Source organism: Ursus americanus, chromosome 1 (assembly GCF_024610735.1).
Source record: "Ursus americanus isolate L20-20 chromosome 1, mUrsAme1.1.p, whole genome shotgun sequence".
In the NCBI taxonomy this organism is placed as follows: Eukaryota; Metazoa; Chordata; class Mammalia; order Carnivora; family Ursidae; genus Ursus; species Ursus americanus.
In genome coordinates, this window is record NC_142127.1 from 36419690 (window position 1) to 36441586 (window position 21897).

The following is a 21897-nucleotide window of genomic DNA, read 5'->3' on the forward strand; positions in this document are numbered from 1 at the left end:
GCTCCCTGCTGAGCAGGGATTCGATTCTAGGACCCTGGGATCTTGACCTAAGCGGAAGGCAGATGCTTAACCCAGGAGCTCTGCCCCAAATCTTTTTGAAAGTCTTTAAAGCAACCAAAAAAGGACAAATTCATTTTCAGTTTATGGACTAGGGCTCCTCTCTTTTTCCAGGGAACAGGCTGATGGGCCTGCGATGTTGCTTATTTTGTGCATTCGTGTCTGGCAGCTTTCAAAAAGCATGCTTGAGGGCTGACTCTGTGTTTCCGTGGGGTTCCCATACTGCTGTGTAAGACGTTTGTGCATACGAGCGCCTCGGCTTGGCTGGGGAGGATGTGCTTGCAGGCAGAGTGCTGACCCGCATCCCCACTGTGGAGTCAGCCCTGGGGAAAGAGAAGGTAGTACCTGGTGTGCTGTGACTGTTACTTGTCCGTGTAAGCGCTTTCGCAGCGTGTGCTTGGAGTGCCTGATTCAGGATGTACTTTCTTATAGGGAAGTATAGAAAACATTTGATGTATCACCGACTGGAATCAAGGGTCTGCTTTGTTGAAACGTGTCTAATTCAAAGCACCCAGACATCTTGACTTTTATACTTAGAACTGGGCTGCTGGATGGGAAGGTGCTTCTGTGCTCACTTCTTCTTTCACTTTGCTGTGGACTTGCTGCCAAGTTCCATGATTGCAGACTTCCTCCGTTGAGGTCCTACACCCTTATTTTGTAAGATTCACGCACCCTTCCTGTAAGTCACTGAATTTGTATGCAGGTGGCCCCTGAGGCCTAGTCTTCCGAGTTGTGCAGTTGTGCCTTCTGTGGGTTTGAAAAAGTGTCATGCCTCAAAATAGATGAGGGCATGGTTTTCCATGCACAGCTACAAGGTCGGTAACTGTACAATTGAAGTATAGGGAGCTTCTTGCTGTCTTTGGACCTGCATATGCTCAGGTTAAGGGCTTAGAGAAGTAGCACAGGCTATAGGTCGTCAGAAGGGCATAGAAAGCCTTTACCTCTTGCTGCATCTTCCTAGGGAACACATGTCCCAAGGAATGCGAAGCTTGTGGTTGAAATTACTCTTCTAAAAATGATCTTTCAGCTCGATTCCACCCCTGCCCCCTTAGCATGGAGATAGGAAAGGAAATTGTTATTTCTACACAAGAGGCCAGAAGATAGGAGAGTTTGTAAAGTGAAGAGACCCACGGCTCCTTCCGCAGAGGAGTGATAAATCCATTTGGATGGATTTTATTTATGCTTTAATTAAGAGAGAAGCTATTTGGTAGGACAGGGAGAGGAGTTTGAGTACTCTATTTGGAGAATTCAAAGGCTGGGAAGCATGCTCTTATTCTGGAATAACTTTGGGGGTGGTTGCTGAGAGTCCCCTCAGCCTTTCTCCAGGGGTGCTTATTTCTTGTTTGTAACTCTAACGTGTGTGGTGAAGTTATTCAAATACATGATTTCACCTGGAGAGTAGCCTTGCTTCAGAATGGGAGGAAGCAGATGTGGTGGTGAGCGCCCAAGGACCATTTGAAATAGGATTTCATTGTTGAGGCCATTCTATAATGGGAATCCCAAAGGGTCAGCTAAGAATTCGGTTGTGCCGGGTAAATTGCAAGGGTAGCAGAAGCATGGCTCAGCAAACTCCGAGAAGTGGCAAACCCAGTGTTTGTTTGCCAGCTGCAAGCACATTTTGTCGTGTGGCAGTGCTAGGCACGAGGTTCCCCGAACGAGATCTTTAGCTCTGATCACTCTTGGGACTTTGAGACCATCTTTCGAATTAGTGTTTTCATTTTCTTCAGACAGATACCCAGAAGTGGAATTGCTGGATCATATGGTAGTTCTATGTTTTGTTTTGTTTTTTAAAGATTTTACTTACTTATTTGCCAGAGAGGGGGAGAGAGCACAAGCAGGGGGAGTGGCAGGCAGAGGCAGAGGGAGAAGCAGGCTCCTTGCTGAGCAGGGAGCCCAATGCAGGACTCAATCCCAAGACCCTAGGATCATGACCTGAGCCGAAGGCAGACACTTAACCAACTGAGCCACCCAAGAGTCCTGGTAGTTCTATGTTTAATTATTTTTTCTGTGTTTAATTTTTTTGAGGAATATCCATACTGTATTCTATAGTGGCTGCACCAATTTACAGGCCCCCCATGAGTGCGTGCAGGTTCCTTTTCTCCACGTCATGAGCCCTTGTTCTCTCTCCTCCTCTCTCCCTCCCGGCCCGTATGTGCACGTATGTTGATACCTAATTGTGGTTCCCATTTACATTTGCCTGGTGATGAGGGATGTTGAACACCATTTCTTGTACCTGTTGGCCATTTGTATATCTTCTTTAGAAAAATGTCCATTCATTCCCTTTGCCCATTTTTTCAGTTGTATTGTTTGTTTTGCAACCGAGTGACATGACTTCTTTATGCGTTTTGCATATTGACCCTTACCAGGTACATGATTTGCAATATTTTCTCCCATTCTGTTGGTTGCCTTTTCATTTTGTTGATGGTTTCCTTTGCTGTGCAGAAGCTTTTTAGTTTGATGTAGTCCCACTTGTTTTCTTTTGCTTTTGTTGCCTGTGCTTTTGGTGTCAAATCCAAAAAATCGTCATTAAGACCAATGTCAGGGAGCTTACCCTCTATGTTTTCTTCCAGAAATGTTACGGTTTCAGGTCTTATATTTAAATCTCTAATCCCTTTTGAGTTTATTTTGGAATATGGTATAAGATAACGGTCCTCTTCCTTCCTTCCTTCTTCCCTCCCTCCCTCCCTTCCTCCCTCTCTTCCTTCCTTCCCTCCCTCTTTCTCTTCTTTCCTTTCCTTTTCTTTCCTTTCCTTTCCTTTCCTTTCCTTTCCTTTCCTTTCCTTTCCTTTCCTTTCCTTTCCTGTCCTCTCCTCTCCTCTCCTCTCCTCTCCTCTCCTCTCCTCTCCTCTCCTCTCCTCTCCTCTCCTCTCCTTTCCTTTCCTTTCCTTTCCTTTCCTTTCCTTTCATGTGGCTGTCCAGTTTTCCCAACACCATTTATTGAAGAGACTATCCTTTCCTCATTGTATATTCTTGGCTCCTTTGTTAAAAACTAATTGGCTATATGTGCTTGGGTTTATTTCTGCACTCTCTATTGATCTATAGGTCTGTTCTTAGTGCCGATAAGTTTTTAGTGCCAATATCATACTCCCGATTAATATAACTTTGAAATACAGTTTGAAATGGGGAATTGTGATGCTTCCAGCTTTGTTCTTCTTTCTCAAGATTACTATTCAGGGTCTTTTGTCTATCAGAGTATTAATAACACTCAATATACCATAACTAGTTATAATACAGAGTTATAAGACAGACTTTGATATTAATTCTCCAAATTGATTGTAAGCACCTTGAGGGCAATCGATAAGTTCATAGATGTATTTGGTTGACTGCCTTTTTATTCAGGATTTTTGTAGTTGGGCTGGTGTTCCCCTTGCAAGAATTGGAGAACTGGCACTTGTCTGTGCAAATGCAGGAGCCAGTCCTGAGTCAATGTACGTACAACTTAATTCATAGGCTATTAAACATGGACATTAGGCTATGATAACTAAGCTAATCTTGGGGTGCCTGGGTGGCTCAGTTGGTTAAGCATCTGACTCTTGGTTTTGGCACAGGTCATGTCTCAGGGGCCTGAGATTGAGCCCCTTGTCAGGCTCTGTACTCAGCATGGAGTCTGTTTGGAATTCTCTCCCTCTGCCTCTGCCTGTCTCCCTGCTCACACACTCTCTCTCTCAAATAGATAAATAAATAAATAAATAAAATCTTAAAAAAATAAGCTAATGATTTTTCTACCTCTAGTTTCTCATACTTTTAGTTGCAAAAGGTAAAGATTTATTGGTACTTTTTCCCCTTTCTTTGCTAATTTCCCTGTTGCAGTTTTGCTTAGATGGAAACAATCTTTCCTCTTCGTAATCATTGTGAAAACTTTATGATGGAATGTAAGTGGGTGCAAGTTTTAAATTTCTTTTGTTTAGCGATAAAACAATGTTCTTACATTACCATAGATATTTTGTCAGAGGCTTCTTCATTGCCTTAGGGAAATCCTAATGCCAAGGACTGTACACAAGGGGTGAGTGTTTGAGAATAGGGCCTTCTTTTAGGAATAACAGCAAAACGTGGTGTGGCCCTTGGGGAGAAGTTGCTATTTTGAGAGCAAAAGGCAGGGCAGAACCCATCAGTGGTTAAGAGTACAGACTGAGTTGTGGTTTTGTCACGTACTAGTCAGTGACCTTGGGCAAATCCCTTACTCCCTCTGAACCACAACTGCCTCTTTTATGAAATTAGGGTGTTGTGAGGGTGATAGGAGTTGATGTATGTAGAATTAAAAGCACAGTGCCTATTACCTAGCAAATACTCAGTAAATGTCAACTATTGTCATTATAACATCGATGATGATGACGATGGCAATGATTATGATGATCTTAGGAGAGTCAGGTGAAACTGATTCTGTTTTGTTTTTGAATTACCTGTAAGAGTGATTTATTCATTACAACTAGTAGGTGATCTTACAGGTGGATTTGATCTCAATAGAAATAATGATCCCCTAAGCATAGGTTATTTTATAAAATTACTGGGAAAAAGAAACTCTTTATTGATTATAGTTAGTATGATCGTTGACCATGAAAAATAATATAGTAATGCAGTTTTTCATTAGTATTAGTGGCTCATTGAGAAAACCCATGAAAATATCTCCCTTAGTGAGTTTTGGTTTCAGGAATCAAATTGAAGCCCTATAATCAATTGAGCAGGGAATGCGGGGACCTGCACAATTGGAAAAATGAGCCCCTAACTGAAGTGGCTGAGGGAACACCTCTGCTGAGACATTTTCCTTGACTGTGCTACATAACATCCCTCAGCTGTTTGTTGATGTGTGGTATCCTTTGTGAGGTCATCGGTGACATTATCAACAATTCAGAAGCAGTGATACTGAGTTAAAGTCCATCAGCTACAAAACTCACATCCAGGGGACCACCAGGCTGCTGTCTCTATGGGGCGGGCACATGCATTGTTTAGGTAAATAGAACTAGGTCTCTATTCTCTGTCCCTCATTGTCAGGGGAACCCTGTTAGCCTGGAGATAGCACGCTACCTCTGGACTGCTGGGGTCTCCACTGTCGTGTGATAGGCACCCATGGGAACGTGTACAAAAGCGTTACGAATGGCGATGGTGGGCTATGACAAATGCGTGCCTTCCAAGTCGGCCTAGTTGAGGTTTTCAGTATCAGAGCAACCTTGGACGTAAGGGTTTGCTTAGGGTTGACTGAATGATGAATGGAGGTCACTAGCCATCATACATACCAATTGTTTTGCATAATTTGGGGAAGAGGGTACGTTTGATGAAGAGAGCTCCAGCAGCAGAGAAACATAGGCATGCAAAATATTTTTTTCTGGTGAGAATCTTAATAAAAAAGATGAGTCTTAGAATTTATTAGTTTGTCAGATGGAGTGAGGTCAGAGGAAAAGTAAAATATTCAGAAATGCCAACTTTTATTTTAGTATATAATTTATAGTATTCCAAAATGAATTTTCTATAGAATCACAGTTGCCAACTGCACTGAAATTCTTTGATTTAGTGTAGTTATGCTCATAGATTCTATTCATCCTATAGGGACCCAAACATTTTAACTGTACCATAATTTACATTGAGATACTATATGCTCTTTATTATCCTAGGTTAAAACTGACTTCATCTTAAATGCTTTCCTGAGTCATGAGATACTTGTAGAGTATAAGGTATGTTGTCGAGACAGGTCTGACCTCCACCCATTCAGGAAAATAGGGCAGTGCTTCCCAGGGTGCGCCAGCTGCTATGGTGAATGAAAGTCTTAGGCAGGTGGAAGTGATATTGAGCAATATCAACTCTAAGTTAGAATTTTTTTTTTTTTAGGTGGTCACACGGTGTTATCTTTTTTTGTTTAGCTAAATAGAAGCTGGCAAGAGTTCTTTTGGTGGAATTTCCATTTTTGTGCACTTTTTTGTGTGTTGTTCTTGAAAAAGTTAAAGGATATTGAAGCATTCAAAAACACTTAAAAATGTAATGAGTCCAATACTGCAAATACACATGCACAGACACACACATATATACTTAATACATATATATATATATTTCAAGGTGAGAAGAAAGTCAAGAGCTAACACAATGCAAGACTTTATTTAGAAATATATAGCAAGGGGCACCTGGGGGGTCTCAGTCATTTAAGCATCTGACTCTTGATTTCCCCTTGGGTCACGGTTCATGATCTCAGGGTTGCACTCTTCGCTGGGCATGGAACCTGCTTGGGATTCTCTCTCTCCCTCGCCTTGTGCCCCTCCCTTCCCCCTCCTTCTTAAAAAGATTTTATTTATGTATCTGAGAGAGAGAGTGAGTATGCCCCAGGAGCAGGAGAGGGGGGTAGGGAGGGTCGGTTGGGGAGGAGAGGCAGAAGGAGAGGGAGAAGCAGACTCCCCACTGAGCAGGGAGCCCAACATAGGCCTGGATTCCAGGACCCTGAGATTATGACCTGAGAGGAAGGGAGAGGCTTCACAGGCTGAACCACCAGGTGCCCCTCTCCCTCCCTCTCTCTCTCTCAAACAAACAAAAGAGTGCTTGATATGGAGAGTTTCCCCTTGAAATTGCGGTGCTGTGCAACCCTGGCTAGAAGAAAACTTTTTTTTTCTTAAGTTCCCTTAATGAAAGGAATTATAGCAGTCACTAGGAATTATCTTCTGTCGCTTTGTGAAAGGATCAAGGCATGGTTTCCTTTGACTTCAGTCTGTCAAGTGTAGACGCTTAAGGACAGGAATGCACAAGCGTTGGCTCTGGGCTCTGGTGAGAGCTTCATTAGGAGGGGAAAGCCCAGGAAGGGAGTTGTGCCACCATCCGAGTTAAACTGCGCCAAAGAACCTGAGGTGAACGTGAGGCTCACTGTCTCCACTGGTGACGGCCTTCCACCGTTCTCCCTGTGGGGGTTAGCAGTTGAACACATTGGCAAGTTCGGCATGCAGATTTGTGAGTCACGCGGTACCGTTTCCTTTCATGGCACTCTTCACTCTCTACTGTGTAAAGATCCTCAGTTGTCTCATAATTTGCTTTTCTTTGTTTAATTCCTGTTGGAAGGTGACTTTTGTGTGGTCAATTCCCTTGTCTCCGTTTTTTCATGTGTTGTTTTTGGCCCATGATAACTTCCTTATTTTATGTTTTGTTTTCTAGCTTAACATCGTTTCAGAATCTTGCAGGGTCCCTTTTTATAATGGGGATTGTTATCTGATAAAAATCCCAATTCACTTCTTTCTGTTTCCTTTTTGTTTTTCTTTGTAGGCTAAGAAATGGCGTTTCAAAAGGCAGTGAAAGGGACTATTCTTGTTGGAGGCGGTGCTCTTGCAAGTATTCTAGGCCTCTCTCAATTTGCTCATTACAGAAGGAAGCAAGTAAGTAATTATGCATGTATTGATTATACTATGAAACTTATATCTGTTAAACACCTGCACATGGGGCGTGTGTTTGTTAACGGTTTTGTTTAGAAATTACTCTCTCGACTTGATCTGACAGACACTAACTTGGAGTACTACCTTAAAGATCCTTGACAACTCTGTGTGTATCATTTTTTTTAAAAAGTAAATTTCTTTATCAGAAAGTGTTCTATTATTTCGCTTCTATTTTGGCACTCTGGTTTTTAAAAGAGTGCCTCATTTCCAAAGGCCAGTGTTTGTTCATTTAGACTTTCCTTGTCCAATTCATCCAAATGTCTGGATACCTTCTGTGTTCCTGCCAAAAGTTTGTCTTATTAGAAGGCAGGCAGGCATCTGAGACAGGAAATGGAAAAGGGCCTATACAAAAGGCCCAATGCTGAATCTTGGCTTTATTGCTTAAAGGTTTACTAACTTATGTAGCATTACTTTATATTTTTACACATCTTTAATGGGAGATCACATCTTTAATGGGAGAGCACCATGAAATGAGATTGGTAGAAAGTTTCTGAATAGTTTAAAGTGCTCAGTTCATTTTCATTTTATTATTTTTTTTCCCTTTGCACTACAACTATGCCGAGTGGATGCCAGGAAATGATTTTGGTGACTGGTTTTGTTCTTTTTCGGCTTGAAATACTGGCAGCTGCCTCAGTACTTAGGATTTCTAGCCTCCTGTTCTCCCCTCCCCATGTCTCTAGGGCATTTTACGGTATCAGCTCCGTGGTATATTCCCGACTCACAGAAGGAGGTAAAGGAATTTGGGAAGCTGTTTGCAGCTGGGCTATCTATTCACTACGCATTTCATACCTTTTTGGAAGAGCCTTTATGCCATGGCTTGTCTTGCACTCGGTTTTTTCTTTGTGCTCCGAGGCAGCGGAGCCAGCCACATTGCTTGGGGTCCCAGGTCCTGAGTGAGAAATACTACTTTAAAAACACCTATTGGGAAGAATCAATTTGCTGGCTTATAGTAAAACAAAACAAAACAAAACAAAAAAAACCCCGAAAAAAAGAAAAAAGAAAACAGCTCATTTTTAGTGCTTCCTCCTAAAGATGGAGGGAATTGAATACGTTGTGTTAGTCTTTTTCATTCTTACCTGCGAGCACATTGCCCTTCAGGTTTCCGCAGCTGGATATCTTGCAGGCCTTAATTGACTGACGTGCTCTGAGGCTCGTGCTCATGCCCGGGTCATGCTGGATGCACTGTTCCTTTAAAAATATTGCCTTGGTTGCTTAAAATCAGGGTGAAAAGATGCTGCTTCTGCTGAGGCTACTTCAAAAGTGCAGTTCAGTTTGGGACATGGGCTTTAAATGGATTAAGTTACTTCTGCCATCTTTACCAGGCAGGGCTGTCCGAAATGACGTTGGCAAATGCCGGAGCCAAAGGTCACAGTAGCTAATATGATGAGTTGTTGCTAAATCTGAACGTGGTCTGTGTCTGTTAGCCGCAGCAAGCATGTTCTGCTGCACAGTTTATAAGTTCACTTCGGACTTCGGTCTTACCGTTTCATAGGTTTTGCTTCTTTGATTTTTCGTTCATCTCATAGAATAAACAGTCGATGCTGTCTCTAATCATCACATTAGGGGTGAATTTTAGTAAAATCAAGGCAAAACAAGGATCTACTGATTTCTGCGTCATTTTGCCTTTTTCCGCTTCCTAAGTTAGACATCCTGACCACTGAATCGCCAAATGAAACGGATACTAGCAGTTTCCGGTCATTTATAATTTTAATCTGACGAGCTGTTTTGAGAAAAATCACCATGGGCATATTCGATCAATGAGTTGCGTAAGACATTCATCCAAGCGTGTGCGTTCCTTTGTGGTGATTCCTGTCCCTTAAAGCCACTGCCATGAGCGTATTTTGGGTAGCAGGCTGGGATGTAGCCATAGGGATTAGCAAAAAGGAGAGAAAGGAGGTGAAGGGGGGGAGAGGAGACAACTCATTTGAGCCATTGACATAAAATGACCAGAGGCCTCAGCTGTCCTCTCTCAGAAAATATCTGCCAATCAGAGCCATTCTGGGGTACTTTCCAATGGTCGAGAAAAATCTGCCCCCTGATACCCATTATTTGGCTCCGTTTTGTAGAAGCTGTGTCCTTAAATGTGACTAGGCATGCTCCATTTTTCTGCAGAGCAATGCTCAACGTATTGGCTTGTGTTTTTGCATTTTTTCCCAGTTTTCTAAGATGGTTCTAACTGATAAACTGTCCTCCTTTAAGAATCAGTTGGTGTCGAAAGTCCAAGATACTGACGTATTAGAAAGCCATCTGTCGAGTTCAAGTTCAGGCACATTTTGCTGGCATTCCTGCACTTGCAGCTCTGTCTCCCCTGGCTCTTAGCTTGTGCTCATTTGATATTCTGAGCACAGAGCTTCCTTTCTAAAATACAGGCAGGGATTGTATTCTAAATACAAACGGATTGGTTCTAAAAGTTGGTCAATTGTTAAAGCACATTTGACAGAAAAGATAGTGATACGTGTAAGTGTTTAGGTGCCAGGTCAGCTCACACAAAACCTTTTATATCAATTCTACAGTTAAATAAGCTTGTATTTGCAAGGGGGATAATGAAGGAATGCTGTTGCAGATCCATTTTTTTGATTAAACAGAAAACACTATGAAATCAAATAAGATATTGTTCATTTACCTTTTACCTAGTTGCTCGAATAAAAGCCCTTGTAGGTGAGGAGCTAGAGACAACTGTGGAGACCCTAGCATTTCTGGAGACAGGTCGGGGTCAGAGGTGATAGCATGGTTGTTTGGTTTTACATCATAGTGTGGCTTTCCCTCCATACCAGCAAGCATGTTATTAAAATTTGTATTTTGCTTTTCAGTGATCAATAGTGTCCATTGTTGACCCAAGAGAACCATAGAGATTTTTTGCTTTTAAGAGAAATAGATCAGAGTTAGAAGGGATGGCCTAAGGAGATATTACTATTATTTTTATTTTCTTCTGGAGTTGGAGCAACCTACGTTTTCCTATTACAATGAGGAAGCTGATGAAGAGATGAATACTGGCTGACTCTTTTTGACTGTGTCCTCCTGCAAGAAAGGAGGCTCGTGGCCACAAATGGCATTCCACTTTCCAGGCCTCCCTTCAGTTATGTATGTAGGATTTTTTTATTTTTTTATTTTTTTTGAGTGGTCTTGGAGAGGCTTCCTATTCATTTCATTTTCCTCCTTTTATTTCCTCACCCACAAATAGGTGATTAAGTTTCTTCAAAGCCTTCTTGATTTTCCTCTCCCCAGACCAGCTATATGCCAAGGGCCAGGAGGCTGAGTAGTAGCTATAATCACAGTGAGTATATAGCACTGTCTTAAATCCCACCAGGAATGCGGCAAGCAAACACCTCTGGAGTGGCGTGCAGATTTCTGAGAGCAAGTTATTGGTCATTCGCTATTTAGTATAGGTCAGTTTAATAATAATTTTACTTGAAAGGAACTTGGAGGATATCCGCTTTTCCTCTTGGGACAGGATGCTCTTTCAGTGATTCCCTCATATCTAGTGAAAGAGAAGTATCACTTCATGGGAGAGTCTCCTCTTCTAATTCCAAGCTGATGAGAGAACAGAGGGGATGGAGAGGGGAGTTGAAATGAGGAGAGAGGGTTTCGGGTATTTTCAGAGCCAGTAAACGTGAGGCGCGGAAGTGGAGAGTGTTAAACCTGGGCTGCATGAAGGTTCCTCAGGTAGGTGGGAAGAATGTGGGTGGCTGGGGAGAATGGGGACAAAAACAGGGTGGGCGTGCAAAGATTTAACTGAGGGTTGCCCCAGACTTTTGTGTTTCGTTGTAGACCAAAGGCATTTTTTGAAACTTTTTTTTTTTTTAACTCAACGTTTATTTCATACCTTCTAGGTCTAACTGGAAACACTGGTGTGATAGTGTGGGCTTCTTTTTAACCCCAGTGGTGTGGTTGATGTAACAAAGATCTATTTAGGTCTGAGGGTGGGCCCTCTCACGTAACACATGCTCGGTTTGTTCCTTCCATTACCCACTCTGAAGGTGTAGTGGGCTTTGTGAGCCAACTCTGAGGCGAGGCCTGAAAACCACTGAGAGCTTTCTCAAAGCCCGGATGTGAAAGTTCTCTTCTTTTTTTTCTGTACCATACGAAGGCAGGGAATGAGCTTCAGGTATGGAAATCAAGGTCTCTTTTCAGTTTGAGGAGTGATTATATCAGAATCCGGGAATTCAGGGATTCTCATTGATCGAATTTCCTTCATTCATGAGTGATAGAACCTAGCATGAGGGTATGATCTTGGCAAAGATTGCCCGCATCCAACTCTTAGCTCTACTGAAGAGCTAAAAGACTACGGACAATTTTCTTAAATTCTCTGGACATCATTTTTCTCTGTACCTAGAACAGTGGTACTTCCGTCATAGGAATGCTGAAGTGCAATAAAGCCTGGTAGAGTTTCTGGAACATAGCAAGCTTTCAAAAAGTCCGAGCTAGTATTAGATCCCCAGGTGATGAGAATATGAAGTGTGGTTTTAAGTAGCAGGAAAGTTGCTCTTGTCCCTGGTGATCCTGGCATTCTGGGTTACCTCGTTAAGACTTTGAGATCAGCAGTATGTCCTTCATCTGAGGTTGTAGGAGAATGGCCAGAAAACAGGTATCCGGACACCTTCTGTTTTCTCTTCTCCTTGCTTCCTGATCTGATGATGAGCCAATAATCAGGTGGACAATCCCAGTTATTAACTTAAACTCTTTTTCTGTTGCAAGCAATAACTTATTTGAAGTTCCTGTTGTTTCTTTTTCTGCTTGGGTTTTTAGGAGCTATGGCAGACTCAATTTATATGGCTGATATGTTTCTAAAAGTTATATGAATATAGCATTTTTGGTAAATTAATTTTACATGCTATTTGTTGGATTCTATGGTGAAACATTCTAAACACCAAAATATTTAAAAAGGCCTGTTTTTTTTTTTTTTAATTCTCTTGTACCATTTTAGCTTGATGTGGAATGCAGTTAGGCTTATTATTTTCCAAAGTCAATGATGTAGTAATAGTAGTTATTGACAGGATCTTCACGCTTTGCAAAGCAGCCTCTCACTTTGTAAGAGACAGCAATTTACTACATCTGTGAGTGGCCTACAAAATACTAGGATTCACTCAGTTTTGTGTATGAATTAAGGGAACATGAAAAAATGATAGTGGTGATGTGTTAGGTGAGTTGAATTACAGGTAAAACTGTATTACCTTTGTTGCTAGTATCATCAAAATTCAGGAGGAAAAATACATATGCTAATGAGAGGCAAAGTGATGCATGAATAATTAAAATCCATAGGAATTTCGAGAACATTGTTTTAACTTGTAATTTCAGTCTCTTCTCAATACATTATTTGTAAGAGATTCTAATAAAGGAGAGCTTTTTGATTGATAATACTAATGACTCAAAATACAAAAGATAAGATTGGAGAAGGAGTAAAAATAGAATGATCATCTCTAGGGAAAGTAAGGTCTACTTTGGGACTTATTTCAGTGGACCCCTGAATGAACAGATATTTAGCTTCCTGGATTTATCTGTTACACAACTGCGGAGGGGTTTCAATGAGCCTGTTAATGTGCACAGGTTATGAAAGTTTTCAGAACTCCAGGTCCTTCATAAGGTAAGGTTAATGTTGCCGACTCCCAGGCTTTTTCCCCCTGCCAAGCACTGAGTCAGTACATACAAGCCAGTGATGACAGTACCTGACACAAAGCAGGTCTTCAGTATCTAGGACTTTCCCTTTCTCTGATAGAGGATGTGAACATTTGAAATAGACCTCGCCCTGTTAGGCATAATTAGAATGCTGAAACACCAGATTTCTTTACATAGCAGAGCTTTTGGTTGGCATAATGGGCCTTATATTAACTGCCGGACAAAGAAACTGGTGGAGGATAGAGAACCGTGAAGTTCGGATGAATATCTCTCGAAGACAAATAAAAATCATAAGCAAATGCTGGTGAAGGACGTGGAGCAACAGGTACCCTCATTTACTGCTGGTGAGAACACAAAATGGTACAGCTATTTTGGAACACGCTGGGGCGGTTTCTTACAAAACCAAACATATTCTTACCATATGATCTTACCAGCAATCACTCTCATCCGTGCTTACCCAGAAGACTTGAAAACTATGTTCACACAAAAATCTGCACAGGGATGTTTATAATAGCTTTATGCATAATTGCTAAATCTTGGAAGCAACCAAGATGTCCTTCAGTAGGTAAGTGGGTAAATAAATTGTGGTGCATCCCGACAATGGACTATTATTCAGTACTAAAAAGAAGCAAGCTATCATGCCATGAAGACACATGGAAATAAAAAATGAACTCCGCTATGGAGTTCTCCAAAACTACTGGGAACAGTAAAATGATCAGTGGTTACCTGGGGTGTGTGGGGGATGAATAGGCAGAACATACAGGATTTTTAGGGCAATGAAACTACTCTGTATGATATTATAATAATGGATCTGTTTTGTTATGCACTTGTCCAACCCCATAAAATGTACAGCAGCAAAAGTGAACTCTTAAGTAAACTATTGACATTATAATGTGTCAGTGTAGGTTCATTCTTGGTAAAAAATGTGCCATTCTGGTGAGTGATGTTGGTAAAGGACATGTATATGTGCAGGGCAGGAGGGATATGGAAAACCCCTGGATCTTCCTCTCCGTTGTATTGTAAACCTAAAACTGCTGGAAAAACAAAAAAGCCTTTAAAATACACAAATACGTAAATAGAACTTTCATAGCACTTAGGACATGATGTCAATTAAGAACTTTTAAATTCTAAAAATTCCACTCCCACATGACTTTTCAGTAGTATCTTTGATTGGATGTAACTATTTGATTTTTGAACATGCTTAATATCTTTAAGAATTTAACCTCAGTTATAAATATTCTTCTGGTTCCTAAGCTAAAGAGTTATCTGTGGGATTGAAATCAATATAAATCTTCCCGAGCACTGATGTAGCTGAAATTATTACACGACACGTCTGCTTTATGTTTATCAGATTGCTTTTAACTTTGTGAGTCAGTGCCAGCTACCAGACTTATTTGTTCTAAGTAAATAATCTTCCATGTCCAGAAGCGTTTTTCATAGGTTCATTGTTTATGAACCTTTTTCTTAAAAAAAATATTACGAAGTTCTGAAATAACAACTGTTCTTAAACAGTCTTCATTTTTGTTGTTGTTGATGTTAGGTGTGGGGTACTGTTGTGTTAGTGTGTTAGATACCATATGAAGAATGCATATTAAGGAGGAGAGAAGGGACTAATGGTTAAGTAACAGGCTCCTTGGTCCCACCTGCCTGCTTGAAGAGCTATTGACTTCAACGTCATGTCAGATATAAAGGTAGAAATGTCTCTGCACTGTGGTTTAGTGGGACTTGTGTTTGGCGATCTGTCGTTTTGGAGCTTTGTATGTATGAATTTAATTTTCTGTAAATGATGGGTCCGTATCCACCAGGGTAAGATTCTGACCTGTGTATGGACTGTATGCAAGTTAGGGGAGTTGTGAAACTTGGGTTGTAATGCTAAACCTATCCCATAGGTGTGTATTAATTTGAGCATGCTAATTGGTGTAATAAACAACCCCCCAAATTCACTGGGTTATCACCATGAAGGTTTATTTCTTGCGCACGATCCAGTTCAGTGAGGATAGGTGGGGGACCTGTTTCTTGCAGTCATTCAGGGATCTATGTCTCTTTATTCCAGTGGCTGTGCCATATTGTAGGGCCTTTGGACCCACTGGATCACTTCCAGCCAGCTCTAAGAGGGTAGGAAATGCAAACCAGCATCATTCTCTTGAGGGAGAGAAAAAGTTTCAAGCATCCAGCCATTACATCTGTGTCCTGACTTTAGTTTCTAATCCAGTTGACAAATGAGGTGCATTTCTTTTGATGAGTGTTTTATTATTAGTGTTTATGCCATAGACTATACCGTTCACTTGCTTCTTTTATATAGAATCCTGTGCCTAGATTCCTGGAAGAACTGTTTTTCTCCTAGAAACACAACTAAATATGTTGGGGCTGTGTCTGATGTCTAAAGCTTCCTGAGGATTCTGAATACACTATATTTTCCATAAGGCCAGTTTGAACTATTCTTAACCACTCTATATGGTTAACCGTTTCTTCAGAGGCATGTTTCATCAAAGCACTAAAATTATGCAGACAGAGCTGGAAATGTTCTTTGAAGAGCATCCTATCATCTTCCTTATAATTTTGGTTTTTATTTAACACTTAGCTCCCAAAGTGGGGCCATGGCAATATCTTTGAGTTATAACTCACATCAGGCCTTCGAGGAGTTTGGGATGCTATTTTATTGCTGGCATACAAAATCAGCGAGGTTAACTGTACTGCTAGAGGTCACACAGTGAGTCAACGACTGAGCTATGATTAGCGTTGACAGCTGGTGAGCTTCTAGGCTGTTGCTAACTGAGCAACATTGACATTCATTCTGATTTGACTTTGCATTTCATTTCAACTATTTATTCATTTTGAGGCCTCTTTAAGAAACTTTTTAGGGATATTGTGGGACTGAGCAAACTTCCTATAAATGCTTTGGGGAGAGTCCTTTAGCTCCCTTCCCTAATCCCCATCTTCCAGCTTAATAGTTAAATTATGTTTATGTTCGGAAGGCTTCCTGCAGGTAGAGTTTCGGCAAATTAAGAAGAAAATAGATGCTTTAAGTTAGGCAATGTTAATTTTACTCACTTCCTTTATTTTGTAATTTGTGGTTTTTCAACAAAGAACTTCTGAGATCTAATTATATGCTTGCGAGTACAAATAGAAACGTTATAAGAAAGTATATATTTAAAGAAATAATTCACAGAGAAATGGAAAGTGTGCATCATAAATTTGACCCAGAACTATTTTGAACATCAAGTTAAAATGCGGCCAAAGGCCATCTGGCTTGTCAAGCTTGCGAAATGATCATTTGGCTCATTGGGTCAGCATTTTATTTACCTGCAAGGGATGGGAGAAGGATGAACCCCCTGTATCCACTTCCAGAGGTATGTGTTAGGGAAGTTTTTAAGGAAAAGTGCTATTTCATAGAACTTGACTGCCCAGTGTGGCTGCCCACAGGCTGGCCACTGCCCCGAGGACTTCTGAGTTCACTGACGGTCATCAACAGCTCCCCGCACTGCTGGTGCCAGAGAGGCTGACTGATCGAGGGGCCCAGGTAACCTACATACATAGGCAAAGAGAGCCTAGCACAGCTGAGGTCATGGAATTTGGTGTCAAACCTGGGATCAAATTGTGATTCTCTCAGTGACTTGCATAAGGAATAACTGAACTCACTGTCCTCAGTGGTCAAAGAGTGCCTCCGTTCTGTGGTAATGATGAGACCTATAGGAGCTAGCTCATTAGAGCGTGGGGACCGGGAGCAGCAGCCCCAGAGCCACCTCTTCTCCCTCTGGCTTCCCTGAGCTCAGGCTTCCTCTCCAGATCCTCTAGTTCTCAGCAGGCTGTTGGAATTGAAGAGCAATATCAAGTTGAGACTCCTCCAAATATATTGTTTCTAAGATATTTATTTGAAAACCAATAAAACATATCCCCCAAACCTCAGATCATGTTGCCAATTATGATGTGAATTTATCTGAAGTAGATTCAGACAGAGCCAAAGGGTTTTCCCTCTTTTTCACCTATAAAAAAGTTTACAATGTAATCGTTGGGATATCTCATGATTGCTATTAAGAGAGCTTCTCTGTGATTTCTCAAATGAATTGCAGCCACGGAAAGGCTGGATAGCACCTTCAAGGTGAACTGGAGCTCTGACCTCAGTCACCCCAGAAGGAAGGACTTGTTTTCTCTTCTCTGGTCCCCATTGGAGATGACAGTCTACCCATTAGCAACTGTTCCTGCAGAGTAATCATCAGGCCCTCACCGAGGATGTTCACAGTGAGAAGTGTTGCTTACTGTCATGTAAGTACAAGAAAAAACATCATTGTTTAGAATCACAAAGTGATTCAGGAGGTGAAGGCCATTAAAACATGTTAAGATTCGCTGTAAGGAGATGCAGGTTGCGTCTTCTTTCTAGGAAAATACAAATATTGTTGGTCTTTTTCAGTGACAACAAAACGCAAAGCAATTTCCCTTAAATCTAACAGTTCCATTAACAATATGTGATTGAATCACATAATACGGGAGTGAGAGTGATGGTTGCAGTGTGAAGTGATTTGCATGAAACTCTACTTTATACTCCAATTATTACTGTACATGATTACAGGACAACCTGGTTGTTAATTGCCTGTGGTCTTTAAATATGCACTTCTTTCAGAAATAGACACTAATTATTAGATCTTGTTTTCGGTCTCACCTGAAGTTGCAAATGTCTAGGATTTTTTTTTTTTAATTTGCAAGTCTAATGGTGCACAGACATAGTAAAACTGATCTCATTCTGAATCCTGTTCTCTTCTCTGGGATATGAACTCTCCAAAATTATGAACTTGGCTTTCATTTCTCTGTAGGTGTTCACAGGTACCAATCTCTTGGCAAAAACTACGTGTTTACTATCAGAATTCTGGAGAAATTTTATCTTTTTAAAACGTCGATGAACATTTGCTTACCAGTTTAAAAAAATGCCTACTTCCCCATAGACCATCATAATTAAATATCAGAAATAACAACATCGAAGTAATATTAAATGTTCTCCTAATTCCACCAGGATAAGAATTTTTTTGTTGGGGAGCTCTGGTTGGAATTCTTGGGACTCTCCATCCTTCTGGCTTCAGTGGCCGAATCCTAGTATTGGGCTTAGTCTCTAGGCCAGGGTCGGCTGACTTCTCTGCCTGCAGGGGCTAGACTGGGTGAGATAAAAGCATGAAACCAGTGAGCAGGAGCCCTGGACTTACAAGAACGCACAATCCCTGCCCAAGGGCAGTAGCTGCTGTGCCCTTGCAGCACATTCATCTCAGAAATCATTGTTATGGGAAACAGAGCAATTTTTAAGTATTGGCTATGCAACTCCTGCTTTTCAGAAAGTAGTGTGCTCAGCAAAGAAAGCCATTGGCATGACTTCTGGTTTTAGCACATGCTGTTCCCACTTCCTTTCCTGTCATTGTTACACATCTAATGCCTCTTACTCTTTCTTGACTTGATGTAGCTGTAATCTCGAGGAAACCTTCTCAGGTCTGGATGAGGCATGCCTCCCGTGGCTCTTGTAACCTCTTCTCTATCTTAAATCTGCCTGTTAAGCAGTATTATGATCGAGTCATTATCTTTTTGTTTTGTCCTCCAGTCTATAGACTTCCCGAGGACCTCTAATACATGTTGATGGGATGAGTAAGTGATTGTGGGTCAGGTGTTTCTTATGGACACATGAGTTTTGGTCTCTCAGATGATTTAGGGTATCTTGTTGTTCCAAAGTTTTTCCCGGAATCTCTGGGTCAGTCTTTTAATGGGGCTTATCTCCTAGATTCCTGCTTCATCAAACTGCCTGCAAAACAGCTGGTCTGAGAAGATTTGGAGCACAAATACCTCTGTTCTTAAAGCACCTTGTTACTTACCACCACTGTCTTATCCTGGCTGCTTTCCTCGTCTTTATTTGCCATCAGCCAACATATTCTACGGAAGGTAGAGTGCAGATGTGTTTTTGAGACTCAAAGCCATATGAAGCCATATGAGTCTCTCTCTTGTCATAATTATAAGTAGGGCCTTAGGCTGTGTTTACTGCCTCTAAAATAAACTTGGTGCTTAGCTTCTCAGTTGCAACACTTCCCGGCTTTTATGGGAAAAATATAAACAAAAATAAAATGTTGTTTTAAATGTAGTGTCAGAAATTAAATAAATTACCCTCAATAGTGCTGTGTCTTTTTAAAAAATTTTTTTGGAAGAACTCTTCAGAAAAGCATCCACAACCAAACCAAACCAAAAACCCAAAAACTTCCTGCATTTGGTAACCGGTGATATCTCACCTATTCTAACTGATAAGTCTGTCTCTTTATTTTTTCTTCACATTTTATATCGTCCGTGTGGTGTAACAGTATAAAACCCAGTGTGTGGGCAGGCTGTGGAGGTGCAGTTCCCGGCTCTTCCCTATATGAGCCGCATTCATCACGGCCCAATACTTGGCTTTCGTTTGTCTCAGTCACTTCTTCTGTGAAACGGAGATCATAATAGCACTTCACTCATGCGGTTATTGTGAGGATTAAATGAGTAGAAAAAAGTAAAATGTTTATAATAGTGCCTGACACATAAATACTATATACACACTTGCTTTTTTTTTTAATCGAAGAATAATTGACATATCGTATTGTATTAGTTTCAGGTGTACAGCATAGCGATTCAGTATTTATGTACATTTCAAAATGGTCACCACAGTAGGTCTACTTACTATCCATCACCATACAAAGTTGTTATAATATTATCCACTATATTCCCTGTACATTGCCTCCCTGTGTCTCATTTATTTTATAACTGGAAGATCATACCGCTTAACCCCTTCATCCCTTTTTGCCCATCTCTCCTACACCCTCCCCTCTGGGAACTGTCAGTTCGCTTTCTGTATCTTGGAGGCTTTTTCCGTTTTGTTTGTTTGTTTTGTTTTTTAGATTCATATAGTGTTTGTCTTTGACTTATTTCACTTAGCATAGTATCCTCAAGGCCCATCTATTTTGTCACAAATGGCAAGATTTCATCCTTTTCTATGGCTGAGTAGATATATATATATACATACATACATATATATATATTATATATAATGTGTATGTATATGTATGTGTGTGTGTATATACACACACACACACATATATATAATGGAATATCTCTCTCATACACACAAGCACATGCACACCCCACATCTTTGTTGTCCACTCAACTAATGTTTTCATTTTCTTCAGATGAATACCCAGAAGTGGAATTTCTGGATCATATGATATTTCTATTTTTTAATTATTTGAGGAACCTCCCTACTGTTTTCCAATTTACATTCCCACCAGCAGTGCATGAGGGTTCCCTTTTCTCCACATCCTTGCCAACACTTGTTATTTCTTGTATTTTTAAGAAGATCTTTCTTTCTTTCTTTCTTTCTTTTCTTTCTTTCTTTCTTTTTCTTTCTTTCTTTCTTCATTCATTCTGGAGAGGGGGTGGCTCGAAGGGAGAGGGAGACAGAGAATCTTAGGCAGGCGCCATGCCCAGTGTGGAGCCCAACTCAGGGCTCAATCTCACAACCGTGAGATCATGACCTGAGCCAAAATCAAGAGTCGGACACTAAACTGATGGAGCCACCCGGGCGCCCCAACAGCTTTATTTATTTTTTTAAAGAAGGCTCCATGCCAGCGATGGAGCCCAGTATGAGGCTTGAACTCACAACCCTGAGATCAAAATCTGATCTGAAATAAAAATTCAGATGCTTAACCCACTGAGCTACACAGGTGCCCCTTATATTTTTTGATACTAGCCATTCTGAGAAGTATCACATGATATCTCATTGTGGTTTTGATTTACATTTCCCAGATGGTTAGTAATGTTGAGCTTCTTTTCATGTACCTGTTGGCTATCTACACATGTCTGCTTACTTTTATAAAAGTCAAGTTTATTGAGGTATAATTTGGGGTATAAGTTATATTATGCAGTATAATTCATCCTATATAATATACAGTTTTATTAGTTTTGGCAAGTACATACAGTCATATAACCACCACAACAGTGAAATTAGAGAACATTTCTATCCTCCTCAAAATTTCTCTCATGTTCTTTGTGGTCAGTGTTTCCCTCCCCCTGTTCTCAGACCCTGACAGTCACTGATCTGTTTTCTGACCCTATACTTTTGCTTTTACAGAAGATCATGTAAATGGAATCATGTCATATAGCGACTTCTGAGTCTGTCTTCTTTCGTTTAGCCCAGGGATTGGCAAACTTTTCTGTAAAGGCCCAGGTCGTAAATGTTTTAGGTTTGCAGGCCGTACCATCTCTGTTGCAACGTCTCCACTTTGCTATTACAGTCATGGACTATCCATGAATGATTGGGTGTGGCGATGTGCCAATAAAATTTGGTTTATTAAAATAGACGGCAGCCAGATTTGGGTGGAAAACCATAATTCGCTGACCCCTAACTTAGCAGAATGCATTTGAGATCCATTAATATTGTCAGGTCTATCAGTGGTTTGTTCTTTTTATTGTCAATTATTGTCCCATTGCATAAATACACCACAGTTTGTTTAGTCATTCACCAGTGATAAATAAAGCCACTGAAACATTCGCTACAGGTTTTTGTGTGAACACAGCTTTTGATTTCTCTTGAGTAATTACCCAGGAGAGAGTCGCTTGGTTGGATGGTTAAGTATGTGTTTAGTTTCATAAGAAACTCAACTTTTCCAAAATGGCTGTATTATTTTGCATTTCCACCAGCAATATAAGAGAGTTCCAATCGTGTTGTATCTTCAGCTGCACTTGGTATTGTCCACTTTTTTTTTTTTGTTGTTGTTAAGTTCAACCTACTCTAAAAGACTGTGAAGAATCTTAGAAACTGCAGTAAAGATGCTTGCCTATA

The 21897-nt window shown here is 40.7% G+C and overlaps 1 protein-coding gene across 4 annotated transcripts in view; it reads left to right on the forward strand.

The window, feature by feature from the left end:
* The window catches only part of GPD2 (glycerol-3-phosphate dehydrogenase 2), a 136503-nt gene that overhangs the window by 30355 nt on the left and 84251 nt on the right, over positions 1-21897 (forward strand). For all 4 annotated transcript variants that reach the window (XM_045781690.2, XM_045781683.2, XM_045781699.2 and 1 more), the window contains exon 2: positions 7288-7397. In XM_045781690.2, coding sequence (XP_045637646.1) covers positions 7296-7397 — 102 coding nt within the window. In that variant the 5' untranslated portion in view covers positions 7288-7295. The remainder of the gene's footprint in view (positions 1-7287; positions 7398-21897) is intronic.